This window comes from Brachyistius frenatus, unplaced genomic scaffold, assembly GCF_029030835.1.
Source record: "Brachyistius frenatus isolate BFR_SWC_R1_liver_20210118 unplaced genomic scaffold, ASM2903083v1 Contig_3, whole genome shotgun sequence".
NCBI classification, from domain to species: domain Eukaryota; kingdom Metazoa; phylum Chordata; class Actinopteri; family Embiotocidae; genus Brachyistius; species Brachyistius frenatus.
Genome location: NW_027210602.1, coordinates 8,159,840 through 8,179,083, shown reverse-complemented (window position 1 = coordinate 8,179,083; position 19,244 = coordinate 8,159,840). Strand labels below are relative to the sequence as shown.

Genomic DNA, 19,244 nt, shown 5'->3' with positions numbered 1-19,244 from the left:
CAATAAAAACAAAAGCAAAATCTCATATTTGACCAAATCTGCCTGCAACTGTTAAACGCTGCATCAAATGCTTTCTCTCTCTCTCTCTCTCTCTCTCTCTCTCTCTCTTTCTCTCCCTCTTTCTCTCTCTCTCTCTCTCTTTATCCTTTTATTTCTCCCACATGCGCGAGGCAGCACACGCGCGCACACGGTCCTCCCCGCGCAGCCGGGGCGCGCACACGACAACCTGCTTGCCAGTGCGGCGCATACAGGAGCCCCCGACATTCCGAGCAGTGCCCGCGTCCGCCTGTGATCCCTACCTCTCGCCTCTCCCGCTCCGCTGGATGTTTGCGCAGAGGACACCTGCCTCCGCCGGTGACTGTCACCGATCCCCGCGGCGCTCTCCACGGCTTCTTTTCACCCCTTAACTTTTGCTGCTTTGTGACCGTTTTTTGTTTTTCTCTCTCTCTCTTTTTTTTTTTTTTTTTGGCTGAGGGCACCTGTTCCGAGACTGTTGAGGGTGAAAGACCGCTGTAGAGCGAGGCGTTTTTGACTTCCAACTTGGAGCTTGACGACACGGTTATTTCTGACAGCTCAGGAAAGTTGCTCTGCGTCAAGGAGCATGGGCGTAAACTTTCAAATCTTTTTGTAATCGAGAGACAGTTTTTTTTTCCTCTTCTTTAGAATGAAGGCAGGTGAGTCACCCGTGGCGTGAGACGCGCGAAGAGCTCCACGGCTCTCCAGAAAAGGCGACACGGAGGAAGTCGTGATCTGTACGGCGGATTACGGACGGAACGGACCGATGAGACAACATGGGTAAGTAAGTGGAGGGGCTATCTCATTTTTTTTTTTAAAAACCGCCATCTATGAGTGCGTGGAGGTTCAGAAATCTCCCTCAAATGTTTTGCGGCTTATTCGTGCGCAGTAAGGCTGACATCTCCATCACTTTTGTCAGATATTATTCGAAATCTGTATTTAAGGGTTTCCTTCGTGAAGTGGCTTGAAGGCGCTGCGGCCAGAAGTGTTGATGCCTCTGAATATCACGGAGAGGGGGAGACAGTAATTCTCTCACCTTTCTGATGTGGAAGTGATGGAGAGCAAAAATCTAAATCTGTCGCTGTGTCAGTGCGGAACGAGTTGAAGCTCTCAATAGGGGCCCATTATCTGTCCTCGATATTCAAGCTTCAATGACAAGGTTATCCACTCAATCCATACCTGACCTTTAACGACCGAAAATCTCCTCAGATGTGACTGTTTTCTCACGCCCCCCCCCCCCCTCCTACACTCCCCCACCCGACACACACACACACACACACACACACACACACACACACACACACACACACACTCTTCCTTCAAAGCTCTGACATTTTTTGACTTCATCCAATGTCCCCCCCACCCCCCACCCCCTTCTCCTGAAAGCTCTGGGCACCTACAATCTCATCCCACACTGCCTATCACCTCCTCCATTTTAGTGACTGTGGGTGCTCAAAAAAAATTAAAAAAAAAAGCTAAATGTGCCGCTCAGCCTCACAAACCCACACTTCCCTTCACCGTTTCAGGGGCTCTGCGTTTATTTTATTTTTTTATGTTTGGGGTGCTCAGACTGCTCACTGAATATGCGGCGCAACGACGCTGTCACTTTCAAGCTGTGCGGAGCTGCTTCTAATAGAAACCTGCAGGATGTCTCACGTCCTTTTAGTGCAACTTTTGCTGTTGAAAATCTCAGAGACGGACTATTATGCATACCTAGGCGCGCACACGGCACGCACACATGCGCGCCCGGAGTGTATGTGGCGCAGAGAGAGCCGTTTGATTTGTGTCTAATCTCCATCCATGCGATTCAATTTGTTTGTCTTGTTTTCTTACTTGTTGGATTTATTTTGTTTATATTGGTTTGTATTCCCAAATCTGGCGAGAGGCTAACACAGGCTTGGAGGGAGGCGCATCCCACACATCTGTGCAGGATTGTGGCATTTCCCCAAGTAATGAGCAGCTTAGTGCAGCTAATGAGCACATACTATTACAGTTTTAATTATGTCATAGCAATTACTCTAACCCAAAATAAGTGGTTGTATTTGTGAGGATATTCACACTTCTCCCTGAAGCTCCCTCGCATTATGCATTCCATCATCATCCATGCATCTTGTCTCCCGGACTTCAATAATAAAACTTGGTATCAACATGAATAATCATCAACAGCATTAACTATCAACTGATCAGCATAGCATCTCCAGAATAATGTTGAATTGTATTTCTGACTAACCACCAAATAGCTCAGTCTAAGTGTAAATAATGGCCATCACAATTTACTTCAAATGCTTGTTTTGCCCAACTGAGATATTCACAGCATCAAAGTATTTAATTGAAACAGAACACATCTGTAAATTGTCACATTAGAGAAGCTGGAATCACAGAATTGCCTGGCACTTTTGCTTTATTGATGACTTAAATGATGATCAAAATTGCAGGCAACATTTGCTATTGGATGACTAATGTGCTTTCAAAAACAAGCAATGGAGTGAGATTTTTTTAATTGATATGCTCAGTATGTATAAAGTTACTAACAGTAATGGATTTGAATCACCTGTTTGCAGCCTAAGCTGTGGAATTTATATTCATGGCATCTTCCGACAACAACAAAAAACATACAAAAAAGGCCATACATTCGGCTGGACACAAGTAGGGAAAAGTAATGGAGGAGTCACTGTGGACAACAAAGTGGCCTAATGGTCCCCGATCTGACTGAACACGCTGGTCTGCTGTACTTGAACTGCTTAGGCAGGAGCAGCAGGGCCGTTTGGCTCCAATAACACTCCATTTATTCAATAATCCATAATTTTCCTACAGCACAGAGACTAATTAGTAAGATACATTTTTTCTTGAAAAAAATTAAAAGAAGTCACCTGTGGACACCGTTATTCCATCCCACATTTTTTAGATTATAATAGTGCAGATAATTAGAAGATCCAGTGTTGTTTATAGGTCGCCACTGGCACAAAACCGCCAACGTTTCCTGCAGCTCCAACACCATTAATGGAGGCGAGATCTCCTTTCTCAGCTTTGTAAATTCATTATCATAGTAATTCTGCCAAGTTTTAATTAGATCAAATACAGTAAATACCTTTAAGTGAAAGCCGAGATCTCTCAGTCCTACAGATTGAAGCAACATGTTGCTGTAAACTGGTTGGTTTCACTGTGACCGTGCCAAGATAAAAAAGAGAAACTAAATAACCTTGAATAGCTGCAGCTGTAGCTGCTTTTCAAATAGCTGAAGCCATCAATAAGGATTATTCTGTCAGTGTGAGGAATGTTTTCTCATTCTGAGCATGACTGAAAGACCCCGTCAGCCATTTTTTTTCTTTCTTTTTTTCTTCTGCTGAAGTTTAGTAATATTCACTTCACCACTCAGACTATCGAACCGTCATAACACCGCATATCAAATCAGATTCCTTCACTGTAGCTCCCGGTCATCGATTTGAATTTTTTTTTTTGGTCCCTGTTGAGTGTTAGACCGAGTTGAGTGTCTTCAACAACACCTCTTCCAATTCTCTCTTTCTGTTCTATTTCAGTTTGCATTTTTCTTGAAATTCTTGTTTGGCTTCAACTGTGAATGACTTCCCCAAAACAATGTGTCCTGCACATTGAACTCATCTGCTGAAATATGGGCAGACATAAAACTGAGAACAAAGTCTGGCATCAGGTTCTGGAAGCTGAGCTTGCACAAAGAAAAAAAAAAAGCCTCTGCAAGAAGAAACACACCGAAATATATTGTTTTATGTCACCAATGCGCTCTATATCCAGCATTTGGTTGTCATGGTTTTATACAATTGATTATGCTTGCTTTTTAATATTTTTTGGCTGTATGAACTTTATTTGCAAGTCCAACAGCCTGAAGAACAAACAAGATAATGTATTCGTGCCTTCCAAAATGCTAATGACAGAATGTTTTCCGATCTGCTTCTAATTTACATCTTAAATGACTTGTTTAGGATTAGGGATTGATCTCTGACATCGTTGTAACCTTACTTCTTAATACTCCTCAGTAGCAACATTCATTATTTATGATTGTCAGAAAAAAAAATAAAGGGGTTGTGATGTGTTTAAAGCTCATCAAAAACTCTGTTTCAAATTTGGAGCATTTCTTTGTAACTTGAAATATTAATGACTAAATGGGACAATAAAGATTAAAGTTCAGACAAAAATAATTCAAAATTATTATTTATTTAGAGTGTTTGTAAAAACTGCAATGTGCTTTTCATACTGCACTAACCTCGGGTTATGCGGGGACGCTTTCAACCCTTGCACATTCCAGGCTTCAGCCAAGGGCTTGCTGGTTCTGCTCCGGAGCCGTGTTAGTCCCGGGTTTGTGGGGTTGTCTCCTGAAAATCAAATAAACAAAGGTTTAAAACGTTTCCAAGGTGATGCCTTATTCTAGAATTCAACCATTAGTTCCAGACATTTAACCCAGGTCAAGAAGAAGGGTAGTCTCATGTAGCCCTGGGCTCAAGTTACACTGGGTTAAAAATGTGTGACAAGGAGCTAATTGGCCCAGGGCTATTTTTAGCCCGAGGCTAACAGTGTGAAAAGCCCATACATTTCAATAGGATATACACTTGGAGAGAAATGTAACTGGGATTGGATTAAGTTTCTATCAATTTAACACCCCGGTATCATACCAAAGCATGCAATACACTGATCAGTCCACCACAGCATACTGTGTGTGTCACGTTTTGCTACTTGGTTAGGATTAGGGGGGAAAAATGCGCATGCTTAGGTTCAAGAAAACAAAACAAACTTGAACCCTGCTCTCCTGGGTTAAATTCCTGGTTTGATCAATCTAACCCAAACCAGTGTCACGACGAAGCATGTAATACACCCACCAGTCCACTTGAGGGCAGCGTGTCAGTGTCACGCCTTTGCCTAACAAGGTATCAAAAAACATGTGCTCTCGGTAAATGAAAACATGTGGGAAACTATGTGGTTAGGGTAAAAGAAAAAAACACGGCATTTCGGTTAGGGACAAAAAAAAAAAAAATCACCTGGTTGTGGTTAAAAAAAGCAACACGCAACCCAAGCGGTAACCAGCAGTGATGTCACCCATTGGTTTGTGAACGGCCATTGTGAAGCCTCGATTTTGGAATTTGGCCAGCGCCACCTTCCTCGCCCCGAGAGGTTTGGAGCCAGTGGTGACCATATTTGGGCGAGCTGGGTGGGAGCGAGCGGAGGATCTGACTCTAACTGACTGGAAACCCGGCGACACTACGCCTCGCCCAGCGATAGACCTAACCTGACTGCGCCACAGGCCTGTCAATCAAACAGACACGCCCCCCCACCACCCAAAAAAAAAAACACCTGTGTTTTTGAAGTTTATTTTATAATTAATGATGGGATTATTTTCAGATGGATGGCTAGAAAATTGATCTGGAAGACTGAATTTAGCAAATAACACAAAAAAAAACGCATGGAGAAATTTTATGAGTGAAGTTGAATGGCAGTCTATGGAACCGGAGGCTTTTTGGAGCCAACCTCTCGCGGCACCCGCTGGTATTACAGTTTAAGGCACTTCCGCATTGGCCTCATTTTTTCAAAGCCGGAAGCTAAGTCCATATATATTTATATAAAGTCTATAATGTAACCACATAAACCAAACAAGACAAAACAAAAAGGCGTCACATAGACACACTGCCTTCTTGTAAACTGGAGGGTGTACTACATGCTTTGTTACGAAACTGGGTTGTCCAAAGACCCCCAACCTTCTTCCCTCGTGCTTTTATACTTCGTCAAATGTCATCTGTTCCATGACCTTCGTCACATGACTTAGTTCTTCAATCCTGGTCTTACCTGCAAGGTGCCACACCAAGGCGAGGCAAAACATGACACTGACACTGACACTGTACCCTCTAGTGCAGGGGTCTTCAAAGTTTTTCAGGCCAAGGACCCCCAAACTGATAGAGAGATGGAGCAGGGACCCCCTTCTATATATATTGTATACAATTGTGTTTTATATTAAACTGGAGGAGTGCAGGAGGCTTGGAGGGAAAGGTCCAGGCTAGTCTCGCGCTGTGAGTGAACCGATGCCCAGTTTGAGAGAGCTCGTGTGTCGCTGAACGTGTCCATTTCTGATTGAAAGATAACATCTTCTGCCTCCATTTATTCATTCGCTACAATATGTTGGATTCATGTTCATGTGTATTTAAAGACATTTAAATTTGTGGAAAAAAAATAATAGAAATATTGTCTAATCAGCCAAACATTTGACGGACCCCCTGCAGTACCTCCGCAGACTCTCTAGGGGTCGCGGACCCCCTGTTGAAGACCTCTGCTCTAGTGGATGGACAGATGTATTACATGCTTTCTTTCCACCAGAACCTCTGATTTTACCTTACAATATCCACTTGTAGTGACTAGTATATTGCATTAAAACAGAACTTGTGTTAAGTTATGATGAGTTCAGACACAACATGTTTATTTGCTTTAAACTAAAAGCTGAATCTTTCCTTAAATTTAAGCAAGTGGTTATGCTGCCTGCACCACAGACGGCAGTCTGGATTTAACTCCGGTCTCTGGTGTGAAAATTATGCGTCATCACCACCCAAACCATCTGCAATCAGGATGCAGATCATAAATGTGGCCTTTGATTCATTCAAACATAAATGCAGACAGCGATCAACTTGCACCTACACATAACTTGAGAAACAGTTTAGTTGTGCAGAAACATGAATGCTAAAATGCACGGTTGGATTGACAGTAGCCTGGCATGCATAAGCAAACAACACCACACCAACAACTGTGAGCATATTAAGATTTGAATATTGTTGCAGTATATTGGTGCATGAAAGTAGGTGACGTCGCCTTTTTTCATGCAGAGCCTCAGCTACTTAAACACCGGTAAGAGAGCTTAGATAAAAACACATATAGGCCTGCAGAAATCTCCTATATGAAAGAACCTGGGCTATTCTAACTTTGGCTGAGATTAGGACGTTAATCCACGGAGGAGCCCATCACTCAGAGTAAGAAGAAATTAGATTTTCAGGTCCTTTAAACAAATGACCAGTGCCGTCATTTTTTTTCTTGCGAGCGCGACGTCTTTGTATAAAGTATGTAGCCCACTGAAGGGGCATGGAGAAAAGAAAGAAGGTGGATGGGCTTTTATTCTGAAGAAATTGAACCAGAATTTTTTATTTTTTTTCTGTAAGTCAAAAGAAATGGGTTTAAAAAAAAAAAATACATCAAAGAGGTCTTTCATTTTCTGTATGTATAATAAAGAATATTCCTCCACATCATCAGTGCAAAGGGCATGAGATTGAACATGTACAGTTCAGACACTTTAGTTGTTTCTCAAGGTAAAATGAGTAAGTTAAAGCTTATGCAGCATAAATTGCTGAAATGATTCTTATTCACATTGGGACTCACTAATCACTGGCACAAAGTACAGAATTCTGATTCAAAATTAATGTTGATTTTCACAATCTTGGGCTGAAATTACCTTCGGTGCCTCTGATCTTTACTGATTACTAACATACCCGACACACATCAACACACATACACACATTTTAAAACAAAACATAAAACGACTTCTTAAATGTCATCGCATTAAATAGTTCCAGTTGTGCTTTAATCACTTTTAGAGGAAGAAAGCTTTAAGCATTGTATATCTTTATAGCCAATGAATTAAGCTTCTACCAATCTCTGGGGAAGATAAGCAGTACATTAGCTGGATAAAACAGATATTAGATATCAAGCCTAAATATAATCTGTATGCTGTTTCATGACTTTAATTATCTATTTCCTCAGTTTCCAGTCTTTCACAGTGCTTCTTGAGACACAATATCAAGTCAGATCAAAACATAGCCGCTAACAGATAATTCAAGTTTTAATGGGGATACAAAACAAGACCCTAACATCTAAGAACCATATATTCCCAGCTAGTATTTGACATTTTCACACAGTGTGTTTCTCATTTTGGTGATTGTCTACTCTAAAAAAAAAGTGTTGGTGGGCCACACAGACTTGAATATACAGATGTATGTTTATGGATATTCATGAGGTTCAAAGTCTCTCCAATATCAGGCCAACAGCTTGGCTTAGAGCAAACTGCAGGCACCAGACCAGAGTGGGCTGGCTGGAGTTCTTCTCTCAAAAGTCACGTTTCCGAGTGGACTTCCATCCAACATGTCTCATTAGGGCTGCCTTTCCCCACAGCGGGATGCTTTCATGGCCACACAAAACCTGCCGGTGTAAAAATGTTGACATTCAAAATAACCAATTAGCCTTTACAAAGGTCTCCCTCTTTGCAAATATTTTACACTCTTGACAACTAGAATCTGTGGTTACTACAAACAGGCTGTGCTCGGGGGCAACTTTCAAGGAAACAGATTGAGTTCTATCACTTGTTATTTGTCGGGTAGCTTCATTCAAATGCTTCTGAGACATCAGTTAGAGTACGGGTCTAAGTGATTAAATAAGTACCACAGAAATGTTATTTGCTTTTTTTAACTGTTGGTTGGAGAAAACAAAATCATTTTAACACGATACTTTCAGCTCTTGAAAATATGTATTAATAAGATTATAGAGAGTAAACAACTGATTTATTTCTTAAATAAATAGATTAACCAATTGATTATGAAAATAACAAAAAGAAATGCAGCAAGTTGTTTACCTTGACTTAAAATCAAAGGGATGCTTCACTGAGGAAATTACTGACTGAATGAAGGATAATGTCTGTGGATGGATGATTATGAATGTCAGGGGAATCCATGTTTTGTATGGTTAATGTAGTTGACCAGCTATATCTGTGAACATCCTCCATACAGTGTTCTGACTTGACATGAGTGTGCAGCGCCATCACTGGGTTGTATTGATATTATGACCCTATTTCATTTGTGCCCTAACAGGGCATGCACCTACTCATAGAACTGAAGTTATGTCCTTGATTTAGTATATAGTGTTTAGCCTAGTCTAATGTTTGCCCACCACATTCAAAAACAAATTTCTGCTTGACAATTTGGAAGATACTTGTACATGATGTAAAACATAATGCGGCGAATATAAATACAATTTTAGTTATCAGCTAATAATTCATATTTATGTTTAAGCTAGGGGTGTGGCATGTCATATCGTTCACGATAATACGAGTATCATTTTTCAGACAATATAAAAAATGTATATCGTGACCGGGGGCAACTTTCCGACCTCCTGACCTAATGACGTCATACTTTTACGCAGTGGAACTGTATGACATACGTTTGCAGCTTATGGAGCGACAAGCACGGCTAAAAGTCGCTATATTCCAAAACATTTTTGCTGAGTGTAAGTTTAATTGACAGACGCGCTGATTCTCGTCTGTTCGTCTGAGGTGAACAACTAATCTCGTTACGAAATACAAGTGCAAATACAAGCGCAACAAAAGCCCAAAACTACGTTTTTAATGGGCACAACTAAACTAGAAGTAGAATCAGGCCAAAACAGTGGTTTCATTTTGTTTAGATTCAAATTAATATTTGAAAGGATACTGTTATGTTTGTGCTGACAGAAATCTATTAACACTTTTGTTGAAATTGTGTGTATTTAAAATTAATAATTACATATTTTTCTGTATTTTGTCATATCGTCAAGAACATCGTTATTGCAAAAAAAAAAACCCAAGATATAACAATATATTTGTAGCCCTTAACCCCTAATTTAAGCAACCCACACCCTCGATTTAGTCATGATGAAGCCTTCAAACTGAATTTGACAGACTAATTAATGATTTCTTGACATGTGATTATCAGATTATAATAGTCATTCACAATAGCTAAAAAAAAATAACAGTATACACTATGTTATTTATTATATACACTATAGTGTTGTTGTTGTTTTTTTTTATCTTCGTATCAACGTGTGTACCCTGAACTCCCCATATGATCTGTAGCCTTTTTTTGTGTGTTACTCCAAGCTTTTCACAAAACCTGGCCACATTTTTGGAAATCTGAAGAAAATGTCACTGATTACTTTTAAAGTCTTGGCAAACTCAGATTACAAAAGCACAAAATTGGGTGAAAATACTGCTCCAATTAGTAAAACTGCACTCCAGCTGAGATAATGAAACGCTCTGACACATTCATAGCCCCCCCCCACCCACCCGCCTCTGTCGGTCACACAGCAATGTTAGGTTCGTTGCCTCTCTCTCTCTCTCTCTCTCTCTCTCTCTCTCTGTCTCGTTATTTCCCTGTCACACTCTACTGGTAACTTCTTTCAATTTCTTTATTTTTCACTTAAATTGACTTTCCGCTTTCCGTTGCAGCAATCCCTCAGAACCACAGGCTAAGCCTCACCGTTGCTATCTTTGCCTACAGTTTAATCCTAGTGCATTTTTTTCTAGACTGCCAAACAAACATGTGCGTCATTAGGTGTCCAATTATACTGTCCGGTGACTAAAAGGTAATCTACACCTGCCAGCCAATCAGAATTCTCAGTGGCTGTGGTGTTAATGAGAAAAAATAGACACTCATGTCAATAGACATTGCAACCAGGTCCGGCGCGCTGCACTTCCAGTGAGAAGTTGATGCTCGTTACTGGCAGTTGCTCATGGGGATAAATAAGAACTATGGGACATGCTGGTAATTCCATTGATCTAAAGTGTTAATGCTTAGATTTAGTGAATCAATACTCCTAATAATGGCATTAGCTCTTTAAGTAGTACTATTTTACAGCTGTATGCAAAAGTTTGAGCACCCCTGAGTTTAAAAAGCAATATTTAAAAGGAGCCCCAGCAGCAAACGGACACGGGGAAATGAGCCTTTCTTTAAACATTAATGCCCCGGCACTGTGTATTTCATGACCTTTATTAACTCATTAGGACTTAATTGACTCATTAGGACTTGTCAGGCAGGGCACGAATTTTCATTAGTAATTGCCAGCAAACAGATGATACATTTTCTGAATGCACAAACCTTGTAACTCTCAACAACCGGAGGCCGCCATAACTTACCGAGGACCCAAATATGAAGGTAAATGAGGAAAACAAAGCGAGGAAAGGCTACAAAAAAAATATCAAAGGCTCCAGCTCACAATTCCCATTGTGTGAAATGTTAAGGAATGGCAGTTACGGTCAAGACAAGATCTGAGATACAAAATATGCCCTTTCATATAAAACTACATGTCTTCTGGGCAGAAAGGAATAGCAGATCTGCCACCTGATTGCAGAGGAACTGCGGGGAGGCTCAGGAGTTTGAGAAGGGTTGTGCACCATTCAGCTGCACAGCATTGGTACACAAACAGGGTCCTTATCGAAGAGTCACCAGTTTTCATCATCTTTCACTTCCTGTCATACAAGTGCTGTTGAAAAACAGGCTAGTTTTTTCCCTGTGTTTTTTGCTGTGGGAGTTATTCTCTCTCCTTTTCATTTCACCTAAAATCTTACACGCAGTTGTTGCCTTTTTTTTCCTTTCTTTTTTTTAACAAAGGCTCTAGCAGGAGCTGCTCTGCCTGTCTTCATTCCTCTCTTTTACCGTTATGCTTGAGGAGGTCACGGACTCACTAGACCTCAGTTAATACCCCTCCCCCCGCCACACACACACACACACACACACACACACACACACACACACACACACACACACACACACACACACACACACACACACACACACACACACACACACACACACACACACACACACACACAAATCCAGACAGAATAAGTGAGCTAACAAATCTGACTGCTAAATGCATTTAAATTTTAAATGGATACTGCCGGTTAGGCAGTATTTTGCCATTACCGCTGTGATATTAACCAGCGAAGCTCCACTCTGCAGTATATCTCCATCCTGCTGTACAGTACAGTGTGTATTTGCTCCTCCTATCTCTGCATGTTGCTCCATAGCAGTAAAATAAGCTTTTATCATAAATCAGCTGTTTTATACCGTTTCCTGCTTTTGCTGTAAGTCAAAATTACAGCTGACTCCAATTTTCAAATTAATGGGCGTAAAATAATGGGTTTTAAGTGTGTAAAAGGTACTTCATTTCAATATTGTAAAGCCCAGTGTGTCCAATGAATCACCGTTGCATGATGGGCCCCGTGACTGGAAATATGTCACGTACTTCCCACGTGCCCTGAAAGTATTTTTAATTTTATGTGCCTTAAATCTGAGTGAACACACTCAATAATGTAATATATCACGCATGCTGTAGCACCCCAGAGTTTTGCTTGCCTAAGCTCGATCACACATCACACACTTTTAAACCCTTGGCTCCCGTGTCAGAGAGGACGGCAGGTGGGGGGAGGCGGGGGAAGGGGGGAGTGGAGGAAATGAGTCTGGATCTGAAGCTCTAATTTATACATCATATTGTATATAATACTGATTTATCTCCAGACTAAAGGTATAATCTGCTGTGATCAGTCCTGCCCTTGGTCAGACCTCATCTCTTGTCAGCTGTTAATTTTAAGCTTCTCGGATCATCAGAATGCACCATGTATGCAGTTTTAAGGAGGAGGGGAGGGAGAGAGACATATATGCAATCAAACATGGAGTGAATCAAGTCTCATGTCCTCCAAAAGAAAGCACAGATACAATAAATCTTAGAATCTAAAAAGTTGATGTCACTTTTCTGCCAGTCAATAACCTTTAAAAGCTGCCACAGCGAACCCTCCCTTGTAATATGTATAACCTGTGGTACAGTGGGCCATTTAATAAGAAATAGTAGATATATTTTGTTTTCTTGCACACTTTTCATTTCTTTGAAGTGCCCCAGCGCGCGGCCTGAGCGCTGTTGGCCAACCCACTTGGGCACTCTGGGTAATAGCCTTTGCATCAGTGCTCAGAGCACCGTGCATTCAAATGAAATATCAACTTGTCGCACGGCCAAGGAAGACGACAGCTGACTCTGCTGGGCCTGCCAGAACCCACTCTGTCCCGGGGGTGGGGGGAGGGGCAGTCTGCTTTTATGGGACTTCAGAAAGGTTGCCATTGGAACCTGACCTTAGGTGAGGTAATTGGGGAGATGATATATTTTAGGGCATTATGTAATAACTTTGGCTGTTTTGTGCATTTGCGACCCCATTTCAGTTGACGTTTAGTGTCTGCATTCGAGTCTAACTTCTGCAAACTACTTCTAGTCGGGGAGTAAGAGGAGCCCCGGGGAAACTGGAGCACAGAACCTGTTCTCTAATTGATATTTATTGTCTGCAATTGCATTTTTTATCACAAGGAAATTGTGTGGTCGTTGCAAATTAGTTGTGGCACACAATAAAAGAAACCGCAATCTGCTCCAGTTTACTTCAAGTTACAATTATACATCTTGCACTTCACTAAGAGCAACATTCGACTGGCTGCAGAGCAGTGCAATACACAGTTATACCAACAATAATTACAAATAGGGCTATCACCATCATTATTTTTTTGTTGATGATACAAATAATGAATGGTTTAATTGTCTTATTATGCCTCTATTATACGCCTCTATCATAGTCGAAGTCTTAAACACAGCAGAAGGGGCACAATGTGGAACAAGAACATATTGTAATGTAAATATGACGTTTCTGCTATTTTTATTCAAATGAAGGGAAATGATTCCATCAATTTAGCAAAATGAGGGCAATCAGGCCTAATTACAACATAAATCAGTTTTGAAAATCAAGGTTTAGGTGTGGCAAAAAACACTCTATAAACCTAAACCAAATAAAAGCAGGGTTAATTGCGGGACAGGATTTTGATTTTGTTTGTTTTCTGATAAAAATGTACGGCATATTTTTGTTAGTTTTAATCACCAAAAACTAGAAAGACATTGCTAGTCTAGTTTTAATCATCGAAACATTTGAACAACTTCATGAACTGTTTGTTTCTCTGCCCTCTGAGCAGTATGAGGCTCGAGCTTTCATCATCTTCATCCAGTTCATTTCTTACAGTTACTGTAAGTGTCATTGTCATTTAACACAAGGTCAGTAGTAGAGGCGCTGTTTACTTGTCACACACAGTGTTCATGTCACTCTGCCCTGCGTACAAAAGACTGACTCTCTTCACTAAAGCTACCAGCTCTCTGCACTGCGGATCAGCAAATCAGCAAATCTAGAGGAAGGTGTAGGTGGCTGACTGCAGACAATAATCCAGGAACTAACTCATTCCTTCTGAATGCAACACAAAAAGTGGTCAATTTACAGTAATGTTACAACCCCAGCACTATAAATAGGACCTATTGTGCTTTTCCATATTTTCCTTCATATATATAATGTATAAAAAATAAAAAATAAAAAAATGATTACAAGTGGCCAAAAGTTCAAGACATGAAGTAAATGTATGTAAAAGTAATTCCTTCGAGAAAAAAAGCTCAGCTTTTTGACTGCTCTGAACACTCGGTTAGCGATGAGCTGACATCACAGATTCCTTTACCGAATGGCACAAGGTACAGGGCCTCGCCCATCCACCCCATCAGTCTGTCTCTGATGTTGTTCGAGGGCTCTGCTCAGCGCTAACAAGTATTGGGTGCTCGGCAGGCTTATGTAAAACAGCCTAATCAGAACAAAGGTGGGTTTTTAGGAAGGGGGGTATTAAAGAGACAGGAGTTAAAATGGCTGGCTTCGGACAGAGAATAAACTGAGGAGCTGCATTAAGGGCCAGTATATGATAAATGAGTCTTTTAAACTGATTCATCTACCCTTGCTACTGTAGTGGGGTCCAAGAAAATAATAAGTCTCTCTTTAGTTACATTAGCTTACCTTATAATAATACTTACCTTACCTGTAAATGTCAGTGCTATCTACATGTTTTTTGTTGTGCAGAGGGCGGGCAGGATGCTGCTTATTAATAATACTGGAGCAGATCATACAGCTAAAGTGGGTTGGAGCCGCACGATGCATTTTCACCAGCCATCAGTGGCATCATCAATTGGCAAATGCACATAGGTCCTTAAATAAAACAGTAGTTAATTCATTTTTTTTTTCACGTTAATTATGTTGTTTTTAGTTTTTTGACAGAAACGGCAATGTATTTTGTTCGTGCTCATTTTCTAACATAATCGTAACGTCAAGATTTCCGTCATGGAATAAAGGCCATCAATGCATATTTTCTGTCAAGGTTTTTATTAACAAAACATTGCATAAAATACATTCCCTTACTGCTCCTCATACTGACAGTGAAAATAGGTGGTGGGAACATACTTAAATCTTGAATAGATTTACTTTTGTGATAATGTCTCCTTTGGTGTTGCTCTACGGTGCTGTAGTTGTTCAAACCTCTAAGATTTAACTTTCGCAAGATCTGGAATCTCCAAAGCCCCCGTGGCTTAAATCGGTCACGCTCTACTAAGAAAAACGGAGCCAGGTAAACAGATGTGTATAGCTTACCATATTAGATCATATCTACTCTGAGGGGGAGCAGATTGAAGAGCAACGTCTGCCTGTATTTCTGTGTTTTTTTTTTTTATAGTTAAGGTTCTAACTTCAGTTTTTTTCTTCTTCTTTCTATGAATTTTGGCCTTATCCTAAATTAACCTTTTGTTCCATTAATGATGATATCAATAGATAGATCTTTTAAATTCCAATAAACTCCAACTTTCTGGTATTAACTGCGATAGAAGATATTTTTACCTTTGTGTTCAATATCTAATGCATGAGTGGAAAACCTGAATAATGACTCCACACAACACCACATGTACTGATTGGTTAATCAATCTGTACTGAGTAAACGTCTTCTGTAAAGCATCTCATGGAACCCAGTGTACACATGTTCAGTGGGTTTTTATTGCTGTTCTGCCTGCGCTGAAATCCATGCTGAACCAGTGTGTGCTAATTAAAGATGCCGTCATGTGAGGCGTTAAGTGAGTGAGTGGCTGAATATTGTGGCCGTGTCTACACTGCCTGAAGTTTTCTACTTTCTAAAATGTATCTAAATAACTCCCATCTGTTTTTTTTTTTTTATAAGGGGCGTATGCACACAAAATACCAAATGTAATTTTAGTGATATGACATAGTGAGGTTTCCCTGAGGGTTCACAACAGAACTTTTAATTGCTCCGATGGGATTATCAGTTAGGGGAAACTGATGGCTGAGTGTAGTGCTATGGAGGCTTGGTGAGTTCACGGAGTGGTTTTAGGAGTTGATGGAAGTGGCGGTGCATCTATTGCTTGGAGGACTCGAGGGATTTATTTATAGCACACGTTCTCACATTGCGTGTATATTCCCTCATTCTCATCCACTTATGTACATAGACCTCATTTCCCCCCTTCTTCTGCTTCTCTGGTTTGCAGTCACATTCTGGCCTACAGTATTCATGAAAACTTTAAACGTTAATAATAATAACTTCAGACCTTTTAAATGCTTTAGTGGGATTATCAGTTAGGGAAAACGGATGGCTGGGTGTATTACTAAGCAGTGCTTCCCATAGGTTGAGAATTTATTTGTTGTGGCGGGTGACCAATTTCACAGTGGGAGATATATTTCCGGTATCTACAATTACACAGACATTCCCCTAATGCCTGCTGAAGTGCAATAAACTGTGTGTGGCTGAAACAGTTTGAAGTGTCAAATACAGCATTCTAATATAAAATTTCCCTGAATTGAAATCATGTTTCCCCTTCGATTGGGATCCCCTGCCCTTCTTGAAAGAAACACGTCTCGATCAAAACTTAAAATATGGCTGAATTCTGTGTCAACCTTAGGGGCTTTTAATTTGAAATGGAAGTTGCGGCATGCATTTCACCATCTTGCGATGTAACTTTTAACTGTCACTCACTCAGTGACAGACATTTGCCTTATAGTTCTGGCTCCGTGGTTGCAATCCAACCAAAAACATTGTATTTATGCTATATCTAATATATGAGCACCCATTTCTTTTCAGCGTATCTGCCGTGTTTTGAAAGCGTTGGCGTTCTCGCTACTTTCTGTCCTCTGATCTCTGTGTTTCATGAAGGGTGACGCTTAACCTCCGATGCCCTCAAATGGTGGGGAGCAGACATGTGAAGGAGAGCGAGGGGGAATTGACCACATTTGTCCACAAGATTGCATCAATAGGGTCAGATAAAAAAAAAAAAATCAAAAAAAAAAATCAAAAATAAATAAAAGAAAATGCTGAAATATGTCAGCAAATATAATTCAATATACCTGGGCTGGGCGCCTAAGTAAAGCATATGTGTGGGAAACACATTGACATCTTTTAATATTATTAGTCTGGGGTAAAGATGGGCTCGATATTGACACCACATGGATTACTTGTCCCGTGATTGTCTCTCATCTATCCAGATGCAGAATAATCATTTCTTGACATTTTATGATTCAACATAACTCACTTACAGGATTGTGCTGCCTTGACAGAGGTATGTGCTCCTCGAGTGCTTTCTAGTAGTCATGGGGAAAGTGTAATCGGAACAGAGCCGTTAAGATTGTGCAAAGGTATGCTTTAGCGCACACATCCTAGTTCATGTTGCACAGGAACTAGTGCAGTAATTTTCAACCAGATTACCCCACGCAACTTCCATTCATGTAACTGCAATAAATGTAGTGGAGTAAACCAAGAGGGAATTCGGCATTCTGTTCTACTATCTTGTCATTCCTGTAAGAACGTCAGTGGGAAGTACTGCTAAACACTGTGTGCAAATGTCAGAACAAAACATTAATTCTAAAATTGTAAAACAGGAAATTCAATCGCTAGTAAAATGTAGTTTTGATCAGGTGAAATTCAAGAATGACCTACCGGCACTGAGGTGCAGCATGGTGGGATCCTAGTTTGTGATTGCAGATCATGTGCGGCAGTGAATGTTTGCTTCACATTTTAGCATGAAATTGTCACTATGATGTGTTGACAACCCCCAAGTTGGGTTATAATGATGCATGATAATGTTTCCCGCACACCATATGCCACACAATGGAAGGATATTCTACTGCTTGGTTTTTTTCTTCTTAGTCTGCAGCTTAGAACACCAGGTTAGCACACAGACATGACACATGATTTACTGTACACAAGATGCATCTGTCCTGGAGCTTTGCTGTGTATTAAAGCTACATGCGGAGTGATGAACACTAACAACTGTCATTACACGACACTTAAATGTTAATTTAGAGCTTTTTGAGAATTTGTCAATGTTAATATGAAGGTGATTACAATGTAAAGGATATGCATTTGTCAAATTTGCATCATCACGTCTTTGGATTTTCCATCATTATAGTCTCTCTGTCTGTTTATCTTTAACAATGTCCATATGTCTGTCGACAATGTTCTGGAAGGCAATAATTTTATACAGAGTTGCACATCATACCAATAATACGATGCAGTTCTGTTTTGGTATTCATGTCATTCACTTGCTGTCACTTTATAAACCTCGTGCAAAGTCAAACAGTAACTTCCTATGCATATATAGAACCAATCAGAACAGATGTGTGTGCTTTTCTGTTTCTGATCTTGTGTGGACAGAATTTAACTTTCGATTTTGAGAGCCAGGACAGTTTTGGAAAGTAAGTACATGTCGGTCCATGCTGACTTTTTCAAAGGGAGGTAATATTACACTGGTGCTTCAACCCTTTAGAACTTTCTATATTTCAACATAAATTAATAAATGAATCAGATGTTCACACAAACAAATGAATGAATTAAAAGTACTATAATTGATCATTTCTTTAGTAAGAAAAACAATCCCATAAAAACCTTTGATGTTTTAAGCAAACATATAGAAATGAAAAGCTTCTTGAACAACTTCCCAGCACCACTGTATTTTGAAAGCAATTTTTTTTGTGAGATTTGAATGTCCTTAGTCTTAGGACAAAGCCCTGGGTCAGGGACTTGTTCCTTATAGTGCAATCACAATGTGTTAGGATAGTGACATATCTTTTAACATGTTGGCTTTGTACTGCAGCATGTGAAATCTAAAATCATAAAAGCCTGTAAGGTTAAAGGCCTGGCTGTCAACTTTAATTTGAAGGTGTTTACATCAGAAGAACATCTCACACTTTAGTCATGAAAACCCCTGCTTGCCTTGCCTGGGTAGTTTTTTTTTTTTTTTTTTTACAACCTAGAAAATTGTGAGACTATGTATACAAAGGGACAAAGCCCAAGAGCAACTTAAAAAAACGTGTCAATAATTGCATTTTCACAGAGGTTGAGGTTGCCATTGATCCAGAAAAAGATATTTAAAATCATGAGCTCCTGCATTAGCGGGTCCATTTAAGACTGACAGTAAAATTTAGATGAAGATCATCTGTTGTTTGTGTCTTAAAAATCCTGCAATTAAAATGACTCAGCAGAAAGCTGCAGTTGTACAAGAGTCACATTGATAGGCCGGGTATAACAATATAG

General features: G+C 40.2%; 1 protein-coding gene across 2 annotated transcripts in view; it reads left to right on the top strand.

Annotated features, from left to right (window-relative positions):
• The first annotated feature begins 475 nt into the window (after positions 1 to 475).
• The window catches only part of lrrtm4l1 (leucine rich repeat transmembrane neuronal 4 like 1), a 58,381-nt gene continuing 39,612 nt past the window's right edge, over positions 476 to 19,244 (top strand). For both annotated transcript variants that reach the window (XR_011311179.1, XM_069705122.1), the window contains exon 1: positions 476 to 795. Coding sequence is in view for 1 of the 2 variants with exons in the window: in XM_069705122.1 (XP_069561223.1) it covers positions 792 to 795 (4 nt within the window). In the remaining variant the exon portion in view is untranslated. The remainder of the gene's footprint in view (positions 796 to 19,244) is intronic.